The 15,372-nt window shown below is 33.5% G+C and overlaps 2 protein-coding genes across 2 annotated transcripts; both read left to right on the top strand.

Moving 5' to 3' along the window:
• The first annotated feature begins 5,600 nt into the window (after positions 1 to 5,600).
• Positions 5,601 to 6,881, top strand: LOC125212247 (mitogen-activated protein kinase kinase kinase 20). Its single transcript, XM_048112355.2, has one exon. It carries the CDS (start codon positions 5,707 to 5,709, stop codon positions 6,721 to 6,723), a length of 1,017 nt encoding a protein of 338 aa, XP_047968312.1. The 5' UTR covers positions 5,601 to 5,706; the 3' UTR covers positions 6,724 to 6,881.
• Positions 6,882 to 10,408: 3,527 nt separating this feature from the next.
• Positions 10,409 to 13,624, top strand: LOC125212245 (PI-PLC X domain-containing protein At5g67130-like). The gene is made up of 8 exons (XM_048112354.2): positions 10,409 to 10,565; positions 10,635 to 10,760; positions 10,835 to 10,972; positions 11,888 to 11,986; positions 12,068 to 12,371; positions 12,555 to 12,778; positions 12,869 to 12,955; positions 13,213 to 13,624. Exons 1-8 carry the CDS (start codon positions 10,485 to 10,487, stop codon positions 13,384 to 13,386), a joined length of 1,233 nt encoding a protein of 410 aa, XP_047968311.1. The 5' UTR covers positions 10,409 to 10,484; the 3' UTR covers positions 13,387 to 13,624.
• Positions 13,625 to 15,372: the final 1,748 nt, after the last annotated feature.

Genomic DNA, 15,372 nt, shown 5'->3' with positions numbered 1-15,372 from the left:
CACCGACTAAGTTTCATCTACATATTAGAGTGTCCACAGTAGGACCGCCGCGGTGGTCTATTGCTCGACGAGGGGCGCTGCGGCGAGGGGGGCGGAGCCGCGTATGCGGCGTGGACGGGGCGGTGGCGGCGGTCAAAAACGTGCATGCTATTTTTTTTTCTCTTAATTTATTATGTGATGACTAGGCGGATAAGTTTTTGTGGCTGTGGCATGGCAATTCCAACTATTGTGGACACTCTTACCGATTCTTTTAGACGAAAATGCTTTTGGTCAAATTTATGGTGAGTACATTATATGTCCAGTCAATTTGGTATGCTTGAATATATGTTTACACCTCTAATTCAGGTATCTGATATCCGGCGAGTAACGGGTTGGGTTAGGTCTGATACCTGCTACCTATTCTGATAGATTTAAATATAGAGATTGTGGCCCACCAAAAAATTAATATAAATTCAAAAACTAAAACAATCTATACGAAGCCCAACCCACTCAATTCATGACATGTCCATTTTAGTGGATAAGTTGGTCCAGCCCGGCCCAACTCTATATACATTTAGTCAATCTAGACTACTTGTTTAACAGTAAAATAATAGTACTAATTTGTAGCTGTAGTATACTATTTCAAAGCAATACGGCTTATTCAATGCACACGTGCACAAGTTCCTACTAGTAGTATTCAAAATTTCTTGTCCAGAAAAAAAAATTAATCTTACAAAAATTAACCACGTGGTTTTTTGATGCAGTGTGTTTATGCCCATTCGGAATGGAGACGCAATCTATCCATGCATTTCATGTGATGTACCTCTCCTCGCACGTGCGCAATATTTGCGAATGTAATATTCGAATTCGAATAAAATAAAAATACAAAGTTGACACTATGAATCTATGATATCGAGTAGTAATTATTAAATAGTATTTACTAAAATCTCAACCTTATTAATTTTTTTGTTTGTGAAGAAAATTATAAATAAAATTGGTAACTTGGAATCCATAAAATATTGGAATATAGTACTAGTTTCTAAAACTTTTAAATTTTGCACTAGTATAATTTATAGAATTATCATTGATGTCATTTATATCCTACTATATTTATATGAGGTGACTGACAAATTGAATTAATAAAAGGATTTAGCATACCATGCATATAATAAAACAAAAGACGATAGGATTGACTTTGAAAAGGCATGAATATAATGGAAATTAACTCACTCAAAATTATTACACAATAGACCACAACACATGAATGTTTGCAACTCACACCAAATATAAAACTGTTATTATCCCAAAAATCGTCAATATTGTTGTGAGGTTAGTTACACAGCAAATATTGACGATTTTATAATTAATATGAGTATGAAACTAAAGAGATACACGAGCTAGTACTTTATTGTAGATATGACGTCATCAATATAAATACATGGGCGTACCCAAAGAGAAGGAGAGAGGGACTTAACTGCTAAGCCCTCAATGAAATATTACTTTTTTTCTATTGATTTTTTAAAAATTTAATCAAATTTAATGTAAATTCTAATGTAAAAGCCCCTATAAATTATTTAAATTACTTAAATATGTTAGTTTGTTTTTAAGTGAATTGGTTCAACGAGTTAGTCCAAAACCCGAAAGGTAAGTGACAGGATTAAAAATTTATAACCTAATTAACATATAATTGGAATATGTGAAAGAGACATAGAGTTGTATGAGTGGGTAGAAGAGGGTATTGTTAATACACTGCTTACATACTTGTAACACCGACAAGATAGTGTTTTCATATATTTCAACCCATCCAAAATCGATATCTACTGGTAGCAGTGGCGGAACCAGGAATTTAGAAAAGCCGGGGCTGAAATTTATAAATAGTGCGGCATAACATATCTGTTATCCGTGGAAAAGGCCGACCTTTATCCGGACATATCCAAAATTATCCATTTATATATTTGAAATAAATATTACTATCTCTGTCCAACAAGAATATTCACTCTTTTTTTTAGTCTGTCGCATAAGAATATGCATTTTTCAAGAACCTTTTTCACTCTAATGAGGTGAAACTCATTCTCCACTAACAATAGTTTAGTTATTTTTTCTTTTAACCTCTATTTTACTTAATCAATTGTGCATTAAAACTCGTACCAACTAAAAATGTACTCCCTCTGTCCCATTAGAAATGCAACGTTTTTCTTTTTGGGCTGTCCCACTAAAAATGAAACGTTTCCTAAAATGGAAACATCACTCTCTCTACTTTTTCCTCTCTTACTTTCCTCTCTCTTCATTAGATCACAAAATAACACTACATAAAATCTTGTGCCGGAAACCAAATGTTTCATATTTATTGGGACGGAGGGAGTATATTTTTGTGGAATGGAGGGAGTATTATATTTTTATATTGATACAAATAAATTATAAAGATAATATAAAATAAATTATTAAAATACTAATATATATAAACATAATACTAATAAATTATAAAAACAAGAAATTAATATAGTAGGACTACATATTATTACATAAATACAGCTATTTGAATAGTAATTAAAGATATTTAATTTACCAAATCTTCTTAAGAAATACTTACTAATAAAGATTAAAATATACGTAGTAAAACTTTTGTATACCTGTTTATTACACATAGTATAAGTGTGTCATGCCCCTATAAATCTATATCATGTAGATGAATTAGTTTTATTATACTTAAAAATATTGAATATAAAGAAAAATTGACGGGAATCCCAATAAGACAACATTGTGCATTCTGTACCCCTTCTAACTCTCTCTCTCTCACCAGCCCTCTCTGTACCTATATTCTCCACCGCTTCCAATTTAGAACTCTATATAAAAATGGCGGACAGCACCGGCAAGCCCCCGCTGGAGCGGGGGCTTGGCCTTAGCTGGTTCCGCCAGTGACTGGTAGGATTTTGTAAAGCTTGTCCACATTCATTTCATATCTTTCCACCTTTACGTATTCAACTTTTCAATTTATGAAAAAAAATCTTAATAAAACCATTTCAGATCTATTAACCTAATTAAGGAAAATCTCCTTTTATTTATGGTTAGTTATTTCCAAAATTATAATACAACATTATTTTTAGGCGAAATTTATCTTTTCTCTTATATACATATTCTAACTTCTTTTTATATTGATCTTACCATATGAGCTTACCTATTGAATTTATTACTGATGTTTTTATGAGTGGATAAATTTACTTAAATTGATGTTACCGTATATAAAATTGTACAGTATATGTTACCATTATAAACTAGAATATTCCCAAATTAATACTCAAAATATTAATAACTTCTTCAAGATAATATACTCCCTCTGTCCCATTAGAAATGAAACATTTTCTTTTTTTGTCTGTCCCATAAAAATGAAACGTTTCTAAAAATGAAAACATATTCTCTCTTACTTTATTCTTTTTTCATTAACTCATAAAATAAAATTACATAAAATCATGTGCCGAAAAACAAATGTTGTATATTTAATGGGACGGAGGAAGTATTTCTTTACAACCGAAATGGACCCAGTTTTTAATATTAACAAGTTTAATAAACTAATAAGATAACAAATTTTCAGAAAGACTATAAATTAAGCTACGATCATATCAATATCATAAAATGATATGATCTCCTAAATTACAAATTTAAGTGGGATAAGTAACATATGAATGTATTGTTGTTTTTATCCCTTGAAAATTTAAATCAAAATAATTTTGTGTACTACTTATAAAGTTATACTTTTTCTCTCGGTTCTAACCTTAGAAAGTAATTTGATTCGTAATTTTAAATTCATATGTTTAATGGATTTTGTATACACAAACACAAATTATAATTTATAACTAAAATGAATTCTATAGTACTACAATTTTCAAGACATCTTATTTTCTATCTTTTGTTAGGTATATATTCTTCTTTTGAAAATAGGATTTATCCATATTTATATACTAAGTAATAGTATTTAATTTGTATTGTTTTACTTAAATACAAACTATATTAGTTTATTATTATTGTTGTTGTTATTATGTTTAAGTTAAGGAGTAATTAACTTATTAAGCAAATCTCAATATTATTTTTAAAATATGGATCACAACTATAGTACTCCGTATCTTATAAATTGTTGTTGTTATTGGTCATATTATAATGCTTATAGCACCCTAATCCAAAATCAAGACCAAATCTCCACTCTTAGATTTTAAAATGAGTGAATGAGATTAAATTTTACGAATCTCAATAAATAGTAGACAAAATGGTAATATCGTCATTATGTTATCATATGATAATTTTCGTAAATATTTTTTTATATCAACATAGTGTATTATAAATATCAACAATATGACATAAGAATATCAACACTAGAACAACAAAAAATCAACACATATTTATTGAGATTTTTACATGGTTTTATTGAGATTTTTACATGGTTTTATCAAGATTTTTTATATATTTGTTGATATAAATCTGGTTATCAACATTTACGAAAACTAAAATAAAAAATATCAAATTTCATCATCCGAACGTCGTCGGGACATATGCAATTGAGATCTCGTTGGAATTCTTATAAAATTATCTTTAATTTGATATATTTTTTGCGAAAAAATAATTTAAATCAAGAGAGTTACGTAAATTTAAAGTTTTAAGATGATTTTAATGAGAGAGAATTGACATTAATATCCTCTAATTTTATATAGTATTTTTTTTAATTACAAATATAATTCATTTGACATTATTTCAACCACTAGATCTTCTAATCTAATGGCTAAGATTTAGTCTTAGTTTGAGATTACTAATTAGTTAGCAATTGATCGCTTCCCGTCGTTGTTATTATTTAACTAATTAATAATTTAGTAAGAAAAACTTATTTTAATTATTACTGGTATATGTTAACTGATTAATTGTATTCCCCTAACAACACATCCAGCACTACTTTCTAACAAATAAACGAATCCTAACTACGATTTTCAATTATGTTATCACAAGATACAATATTAGACACATCTAGTTCTAATACATTGAATAACTGGATTAAAGTTACTAGTATTTAATTCTTGTGCATTCACCGATGAAATTAAATTCAAGTTCGTTTAATACCTATTTTAATTAGGTAAATACAATTTACCTCTATTAATTAGCACACCAACAATCAATAAAATACATGCATCGCATATGATTTTGTTAGAAATTCGACACCAATTCTTATTCATCATTAAACACGTATATTATGTGTAACAATAAATAATTTAACAATCATTAGTTAATAGTGAAAGTGCATGAATTTATTTAGTAGAAGGATTTCAAAAGGTCATAGCACACAAATCACAACAATATTTAAAAAACAAAAAACAATATACTTGGCGTGTTGACGGCGACCTTCACAAAATTTTAAAATTCATCCACAAATTAATTAACCACGTTTTTCAAACACGAGCCGCGCTATCTCTATTTCCTGTAGTCGTGTACAAAACATCCTTATACCGCCACGTGCTTTTTAATTTTTAAACACCTTTCACACCATAATTAAAAATAAATAAATAAATAAATAAATAAATAAATAAATAAAAATTCACATAAGGCAACTCCTTTATATATGGAAATTCCCCTTTTTCTCATTACATATAGTAAACCCCTATTTCCTTGAATCCCCAAATTTCCCTCTCTTTTTTTCCCTATTCCCTCCCAAAACCCAAACAAGACGAAGCTTCGAAAAAATCTCTCCAGATGGATTGGATTCGCGGCGAGAAATTGGGGCACGGGAGTTTCGCGACGGTGAGCCTCGCGGCGCCGAGAACCCGCAGTTCTCCGCTGCCTCCATTGCTGGCGGTGAAGTCTTGCGGCTTTTCCCACTCGTCCTCTCTCATCAGAGAGAAACTCATCCTCGACGAACTCAGGGACTGCTCCGAGATAATCTCCTGCTTCGGCGAGAGCGTCTCGTACGAGAACGGCGAGAAATTGCAAAATTTGCTGCTTGAATACGCTCGCGGCGGCTCTCTCGCCGACAAATTGGCCAATTCCGCCGATCGCCGGTTGCCGGAATCTGAAGTCCGGCGATACACGAAAGCATTGCTGAAAGGGCTCGATTACATCCACAAATTGGGGTTTATCCACTGCGATATCAAGCTCCAAAACATTCTGTTATGCGGCGACGGCGGAGAAGTGAAAATCGCCGATTTCGGGCTAGCCAAGCGGAAAGGGGAATTTTCCGGCTTCGAATTGAGGGGAACCCCTTTGTACATGTCCCCGGAGATGGTCGCCGGCGGCGATCAGGGCCCGGCGGCGGATATCTGGGCTGTCGGCTGCGTGATCGTGGAACTTTTATCCGGATCTCCGGCGTGGCGGTGCTCCGATTTGGGGGGATTGCTGATGCGAATCGGCGGCGGCGGCGAGGTGCCGGAGATGCCGTGTGAGTTGTCGGAGGAAGGGAGGGACTTTATTGGGAGGATATTTGTGAGGGATGCGGGGGAGAGATGGACGGCTGAGATGCTGTTAGATCATCCGTTTGTTTGTGATGGAGATTTCGCGGGAGTGAAGGTGAGTGGTGCCACGTCGTCGCCGCGAGGGCCGTTGGATTTCGCGGATTGGGTGACGTGTTCGATTGCGTCGCCGGAATTTTCGACGGGGAATGGGTGTTGGTTTGGTGGTGAGATGGGAAGTGGGGCGGCGGAGAGGCTGCGGGGGCTGGTGTGTGATCGGAGTCCGGATTGGTGTGATTCGCGTGATTGGGTCATGATTAGGTGATGGGATTGGGATCTCAATGTTTAATTAGGAACAGATTTTGTTAAGATTTAATCCTACTTGTATATGATAGACAATAGATTTGGGGTTATGACTTCCAAGATTTTGGAGTGTACAGTTGCAAAACATAATTAAATCAATTCAATTATTGATTTTTCTTTTATCTTGGGATATACTACTAATACTTAATTTAAGTACTACTACTAATTGCCTGGATGCCTTGATGCCGCCAAAGAAAATAATTTTACAAGGGAAGGAATGAGTGGAAGAAGTGGGGAATGAGATTTTATCTTTTTACATGAATGAGTGATACTATTATAATTTCATAATATAAAATTTTAAAAAATCTCAAAACAATATCTTCTTCTTACATAAATAAATTTACAAAATCGGGTACCGACCATAGCCTTTTCCTATTGTCCTTGTGAAAAAAATCAGATTTTCCTTCTAAGCTAGAGCGGCTATATCTATTAATTTATTGTATTTCACAAAAAATATATTCATCTTATTATTAATGAAATTCTTTTTTGGGTATAAGATTTAAGAAAATAATATTTACGAAAAAAGAATAAAGTAAATAAGTAAAGAGCGAATAAAGTAAGAGTAAATAAAGTAAGATAGAATAATTATGTTGCCAAAAAATGACTTACTTTAAATGGGGCGTCCCAAAAAAAAGAACATGAATTGATTATAATGGGACGTAGAGAGTATAAATTTTGTGGATAGAACTGGCAAACCGTGCGAATTTTGGTAGTTATCATGTCAACTCGATATCGACCCAAATCAATAAGGTAAAACTCTAAAGTCTAACCCAACCTAAAATCATCGAGTTCTTATTGGGTCTCAACCCAAGAATTTCGTGCATGTTCGTGCGGATTATCATATCATGCAATAAAATGTCAGCCTTACCATTAATTACACAATTAAAACCTGTTATAACATGATTAAAATTTTATTAGGATTTAAATCTAAAGTTTAATATTTTTAATTAATAAAAACCAATAATTTGTTTTTTTAGCATATAACTATAATCCGACCCTAACCCAACTCGATATTATCGGGTTATAATTGGGTTGAGCCTGTAATGACTTAAACATAAAAATATGCCGGGTTAACTTTATATGTGAGGATGTGAACGATAGAGTTCAATTTATAAAAAAAGGTAGGCACCGATTTAATTAGGATTTGTAGTGCGAGTGCAATCGGGTTGGGCCTACGAGTAGGGAATGGATTAAATCATCCTCGAGCTTCACGTATTTGGACCTCACAATTTTCTACCACATTATTCTCATAATTAAATTACATACTTATATAACCCAATTTAATTTTTGCACTACTTTATTGATGTACGAATACAAAAGATTGATGGATATAAATATATAGGAGTAGTGGCCATCTCCAACTATACTCTAAAAATGAGTTTTGGTGTAGAAATATTTTTCAACCACACTAAACTCAAACTTATTTTTGGTATTTTTTGTGAAACAACATCAAATATGGTGTTACTGCAAAAATTTTGTGAGCCCAAAAATAGTGTAAATTTTGAATTTAGTGTAAATGGTTGGAGTAAAACTACTTTATGGTGTGACGTATACTCAAAAATAGATTTGAGTTTGGTGTAAATGGTTGGAGATGGTCTTAGTATTATCCTATTTTTAATCTTCCCAAAAAACTGTTTATTCATCACCACATATCACGTGTTGCAATCGCAGTATCGCACAAATAAAACGAGTGTATTGGTATTACGGAATTAATATTTTCATTAACTAAAAATTCAAAGCATCTTAATTAACCTAAACAATTAAATATCAAGCTTTTGTGTTACAGACAAGTTAATAATTTATGACTTTAACTATAACGTTTTTCTTTTAATTTATAACTTCAACTTTAACATATTTTTTTAATATCATAAACTTTGCAAGAAAGGATTATGGTACGTAGGTACGTAGCTGATTTTTTAAATACCAAAACTTTGGTTTACTCGAAAACATTAAGTTAATTGCAGAATTAAAGAATGACTTCCGATTTAGTTTGAATTATTGACTGGGCCGGGTTTATTGCATTCGGAATGTTTTGACCTTGAGATATGGACACTCCAGCCAACATAATCTGAGGATTGATGGATGTAGTCTCTTCAGTGCTAATAAAAAAATACTAATGTCAAAAAAAAAGTTTTCACATTCTACTTTTATCAAAAGGTAATATTCAAAATCCATTTAGTACCCAATTGGTGAAATTAAATTGTAGAGATGAATGAAAGAGAAAAGTATAAGAAGAAATAGTCTATTTCTAAGATAAGTTACGTGAAGTTGTTATTTAATATTTTCACACTCAACTGGAAAATTAATAGTTGAAGTTGTCATTAGGTTTTATCATTCTTGATCTTGATAAATGGTGCCCGATAACAAGTGAAACAAGCAAATATACTTTTCATATAGTAAAATGTTTAATATAAGCTGAAATTGCTATATAAATCTCATGATTTACTTCACTTGTAATAGTACTACTTGATTTTGTGATAAAATTTCATCATAGTATCAAAATGAGCGGACAATGTGGATAGGAATTTTGACAGTCTCAGTCAGCAATATATATAATTGACTAAAAAAAAATGACTGACTTAATTGTATATATCTAAAATATAATTTAATCCAATTTCAATCAATTAGTTAGAAAAAACCCAAACTTCTCAATATTCATCTTGAAAGAGATTTTACACGTGGTCCAATATGATGAAGGATGGATATGTTGACAAGTTAAACGAATAAATGTCTATATTGATCTGTTGTGAATTTTTGTTTGGGCCTGTTATGAATCATAATTTTATGATATTCATACGTGTATGAATATGAAGAGATCTAGCTAGGAAGATACAAATTATAATTTGATTTTCATTATGACATTAATCAAGACACCTATATATTATGGACCATATTAACACTACACGTGTGCTTCAGTTCTGCGAATTAAAAAGTTATTCTCTATTCTCCCTTCTAAATTAATCAGCTTCAATTTTGATAAAAAAAAGTTACTATACCTTCATTCTCCCTTTTAAATTAATTAACATAGTTATTCGACGACAATACTTTGAATTTGCCGACAAAATTAGAATAAATTTGATTCCTAAAGTAACGTCTCATCTTGAATGTATAGACTCGATTCAAACGCATCATCCTAGCAAATCCATTTGCCTGCCATTTACCGATTTTAGAATGACTTAACTCCAAAAGATTATTTCTTAGTTAATAGTATTTCATTAGAATCGATAGGTTATTGAGTAATCTTTTTAGTTAATACACTCTAATTAATTTAATAATTTTCGCATTAACTTTACTTCTATGTTGTATAACATTTCCCTAAAAATGAGTCCGTGCATCATATCCCCAAATCGCTCCCTTCCAAATATTCCTTCAAACCTATTCATTTATTTGTTTATATTAATTTGAAAAAATTACCCCACTTGTTTTGTCAAAAAGTATTTCCGTCATAAAAAACCGTAGAAAATAAAGAAAGTCTATAAAAATCAAAGTATTCAGTAACAAATAAAAATCAAAGTATTCAGTAACAAATAAAAATCAAAGCAATCGAGATACTCCAACGCGTTAATACCAATGAAAAAGTTGATAAATGTAATTAGTCCAATTTCAAAAGCACAACCACTCCATATGTATATATGTCTCAACTCCTAATTAAAATCTAAACCTTCAAGCATTTATTTCACAACCCACCAAATTCCTCCCTCTCTCTCTCTCTTAAATTTTAAGATGCAGGGTCCAAATTCTCTGCACACAACACTGTTCTTATTCATAGCCTTCTTCCTCCTGGGCTATTCATCCTGTCTCAAGGTGATGATCTTGCCATGCCAGTTATCATTAAATTGCTATATTTGGATTGAATTTTACATTTTTGAACAGATTGGCGAAACATGTTCAACAAGAAGCAACAACTGCGACACCGGCCTAACATGCGGAACTTGCCCGGCCAATGGCAACACAAGGCCACGGTGCACCCGGATCCACCCGATAATTCCCACCTCCACGGTATAGTAATAGTATGAACACAATACTTTTCAATTTATATTTTTGTTGACAAATAAAATTATTACCTTGAACAGGTAAAAGGGCTGCCGTTTAACAATTACACATGGCTGACTACCCACAATTCGTTTGCTCGGACCGGGTCAAATTCGGGTACCGGGTCGTCTCTTCTAGCTCCGACCAATCAGGAGGATTCCATCACTGATCAGCTCAAGGTAAGGACTAACTACTTTTATTTAGTCATAATTTTAAGTTATTAACACTATAGTACTTGGTCTAAAATATACACATAACCGTGAACCGTCCTAATCCTGCTCTAGTCATTGTAGTTGTCATGTGCCTATCAACTACTCTTGCTACTTTAGTGGTTAGTTGGACTGAATCAATTATGTTACTCCATGTTTTAACAAATTAATGTTAGTTATGACTATAAGTGCATTATTGCTGTTGGGATGATCATAGATTTTTCAAGACTCAATAATTTGAGGTCGTAACTTAGGGAAGATATTGATTCTCATATATCATTGTGTTCATCATCCCTACACTAACTATTTCAATAATATCTATATTACGAAAATAAAATAAAATATTATATTATACACAGTAACTAATGTAGTACGGAGTACTATTTATTTGAAAAATTAGAATTTTAAAAAGTCATATACGCACTCTGCTTATGAATTTATCAACTTTAACAATCAATTTTTATCTAATGAAAGTGACACTGTACTTGACAAGAATAACCATGTATCCTAATCTGGTGAAATGAATTCTTGTTAATAACGAAATTCAACTAAAGAAAAAAATATTAAAAAAATGAAAGTGGCGATATAAAAAGTGGACCACTGTCCGAACAAGTTGGTGCACAGGTTATTTTGGTAGAACATGTCCTCAAAATTATTAGACAGAGGTGGACTCCTACGCATGTAATTGTATGATGCGATCAGATCTAATGGTTAAAAAACAATTTTTAATAGAAATTAATTCATAGTACTATTATATTAGTACTATTATATAGAAATACAAATCATACTTTAGTCTATAATTGGAGTTATGTCTCGGATTTGAGGAAAAAAAATGGTTTGTTGCCATATTATATCTAAATATAATTTCAATTTTTGGATATGTAGAATGGCGTTCGAGGACTTATGCTTGATTTGTACGATTTCAACAACGACATTTGGTTGTGCCACTCCTTCAACGGCCAGTGTTTCAATGTCACAGCATTCGTAAGTACATATACATATATTTGTGGATTTCAACAACCTTGAATAAATTTTGTGGTAATTAATTAATTGATTTATATGCAGCAACCAGCTATCAATGTTTTAAAAGAAATTCAAGTGTTCCTTGAAGGAAACCCCACAGAGATTGTGACCCTCTTCATCGAAGATTACGTGTCGTCGTCTCGAGGCCTCTCCAGAGTGTTCAATGCATCGGGCCTCACCCCGTACTTGTTCCCGCTCTCGCGAATGCCAAGAAATGGCCAAGACTGGCCCACGGTGGATGATATGGCACAGAAGAATCAACGTCTCGTCGTCTTCACCTCTAAGTCATCCAAGGAATCCTCCGAAGGGATCGCCTATGAATGGAACTACGTCGTGGAAAATCAATGTGAGTCGAAAAATATTGCTATCATGAATATTTTCTGGCTCCGCCCCTGTCCTCTTTATGTCCAAAATGCTCTTCCTGATAAAACTTTCTGGCTCCGCCACTGCTAGGAATATATTTCCATTGTTCTCAATTAAAGATATTGTACCCTTACTCTATCGTAAATGAGTATGATGTATGATGTAGATGGAAACGGCGGGCTGAAAGGCAGCGCGTGCCCTAGTCGCTCCGAGTCATCTGGGATGAGCACATTGTCAAGGTCGTTGGTGCTGATGAACTACTTTCCAACTAATCCGAATACATCTGAGGCTTGCGTCGACAACTCTGCGGACTTGATTAGCATGATGAGAACTTGTTATTCTGCTAGCGGCAACCGGTGGCCTAATTTCATTGCAGTTGATTTTTACAAGGTACTAAAACTATTCTCACAATGTTGCTTTTCAAACACAACCAACTGAGTAATGCTAGAAATATTTATGTCCAAAACTTCTTGGCTGCAGAGGAGCGACGGTGGGGGAGCCGCGGAGGCTGTCGACCAAGCAAATGGTCAGCTAACTTGTGGCTGTGGCAACATTGCCTATTGCAAGGTATGCACCCATGTTTCTTGCTTTGTGCCTTGTGTGTGTTGAGAATATCGAATCGGGGGTGCTAGGGGAGGCACCAGCACCATCAACCAATTGTTATTTATATCAATAGTGTTAGCAGTGGATGACACAAAGTTTTAATACAAAATTAATAAAATACAAAAATTAAGGTAAATGTGATTGAAACATTCTTAATTGAGAAAACAAACTATCAGTTTGTTAATGAAAAGTGAGTAATGAGTTAGTATCAATGGGTGCAGGCAAATGCCACATTTGGTACGTGTGATGTGCCAGTGCTTTCGCCTCCGCCTCCATCGCAGTTATCTCCTACGGAGACACGAGAAGGGCCTATCAGTGGTTCTCCGTTTACCAGGCCGTGCCGATCTTGTTTGTTTTTCGTAACACTTTTGACACTTCTTCTTACGCGCCTTTGATTCTACAAACGGGGAGATGTGTTGTTGTATTCGAGATTATTATTGAGAGTGCATTTTCTACATTGTTTTCCAGCCTCTCTTTTAGGATGCTCTGTGTTCTAGTACTAGTGTATTATTGAGCATGTGAATGAATCAATGTATAGCCTGTATAATAATTCTTGTACATTATGAAAGAATTTTGAACATGAAAGGGGAATAAATTTTACATCCAAATTTTTAGGATGTGGCTAAAGCAGAATCAATTTTTTTTGGAGCCAACTTGGAGATTGCCCAATATCCACAATCCGAGTAATTTTGCAAGTCCTCGGTGACATTAGAATAAAAAAGTAGTAACTAACAAAATATTAAAAAAAGGACGATATGGTCAATCCACCACTAGCATCATTTACATAGGTAGATCGATTTTAGGGATTGGTTAGCATAAAAATGATTTGTGTACATGAGAATATTTTGTGAATATGTCAAGGAAAAGTTCAATTTTGGGGTGAGTTTCGTAAAAAAAAGCTGTTCCTTTCCTTTTTTTTTTTTCCTTGCATTATGTAAATAAAAAAAAATGCCAATTAAGTTGGCGGGTTCAAACACACCAATAGCATTGACACTGAAAACTATCAAGTCAGTAGCGTAGTTGAGCTGTGTCTTGAGCAAAAAGAAAGACCTGAGTTTAAATCTTTGGGAAGTAAATGTAAATGTTGGCATCATGACTCAAACCCAGGTTTTCCATTCGCCCTAGGGCATCCACAATAGGATGGACTATACGGCGCCCTAAGCCCCGCCCTATGCATCACCACATCAGCATTTTATCATCCGCCCCTTCTACCTGCAATGGGGCGGACTATAGCTCGCCCTAAGCCCCGCCCTAAGCATTTTATTTATTATTTGAATATTTAAACACTATAAAAATTCATTAATTCTATTTTTTATGTTTGCAAATATATCAATTAGCAAGAATAAAAATATAAAAACACCACAAATTAAAGGCATATCCTATTGTCGGTATTTATTTTTTATATTTTATGCTTGCAAATATGAAAATCGTTGGGGAGATTGAGATGGGGAAGAGAGTGGAGTGAAAAGTGTGAAATGAAGTAAAAAAACTGGTGATATATATAAGAAAATACAAAAAAAATTAAAAACAAAAAAAAAAATGTGTGCATAGCCTAGCCTATAGTCCGCCCCCCTTGCAATGGGGTGGACTCTAGGCCGGACTATGCAAAAATGTGTGCATAGTCCGCGGACTAAGGAGTGGGCTTAGAGCGGGATGCTGCAATGGCGGACTATGTGATGAACGATGCGATGCATCGTCCGTCGCATCGTCCGCCCCATTGTTGATTCTCTGAAACATTGCTTGCCATAATTGATATAGCAAACAATAATAAGTAGATAGAAAAATCGAAAAACGCTAATGGCATTGGCATGTTTAAGCATGCCAATAAAACAATTAAATATTGGCATCAAAACTCTAACTCCTGTCTCTAATTCGTTCTAAAACATTTCTTGCCATTGAGCTGCCATAATTGGTATGTCTAACAACAATAAGTACTCCATATAAAAAATAAAAAGTACTATAACTCGATAAATACTGAGAAATTAATCATAGTCAGAGAACATGGTGTGAAGCAAAAAATACTGTGAAATCAATTATAGTGTGACTGACACCCATCTTGATCAAATAAAACCCCAAACTCAATAAGAACGAATCTCCATAAACCCATTGACATATAATGGGGAAGTGGAAATTAAAATTGGAGCAGTAACATCCACTATTACAAATGAAATATAAAAAAAATTGAGATACTTGAAAATATTTAGCATGACACATTAACACACTATTACTACTAGTATATATTTAATCAAAGAAACATATAGCTAAAGTTATTTTATGAAATCTAAAATAAAAATCTAGAAGATGGTGTAGTGTTTGTCCGAAAAGAAGAAGCTTAGTGTATAAGCCCACGTTTCTATGTAATAGTACTAGTTATTTGGATG

The sequence above is a fragment of the Salvia hispanica genome, chromosome 3 (genome assembly GCF_029641045.1).
Source record: "Salvia hispanica isolate PSC_SH4W2 chromosome 3, Shi_PSC_v1, whole genome shotgun sequence".
Classification (NCBI taxonomy): Eukaryota; Viridiplantae; Streptophyta; class Magnoliopsida; order Lamiales; family Lamiaceae; genus Salvia; species Salvia hispanica.
This window is presented reverse-complemented; position numbering and strand designations above follow the sequence as displayed.

Excerpts from the sequence above, each read along its gene's own strand:
- LOC125212247 (XM_048112355.2), top strand. The coding sequence starts at position 5,707 with ATGGATTGGATTCGCGGCGAGAAATTGGGGCACGGGAGTTTCGCGACG.
- LOC125212245 (XM_048112354.2), top strand. The coding sequence starts at position 10,485 with ATGCAGGGTCCAAATTCTCTGCACACAACACTGTTCTTATTCATAGCC. Across the intron at positions 10,973-11,887 it reads CCATCACTGATCAGCTCAAG|AATGGCGTTCGAGGACTTAT; the intron begins GTAAGGACTAAC and ends TTGGATATGTAG. Across the intron at positions 12,779-12,868 it reads TTGCAGTTGATTTTTACAAG|AGGAGCGACGGTGGGGGAGC; the intron begins GTACTAAAACTA and ends TCTTGGCTGCAG.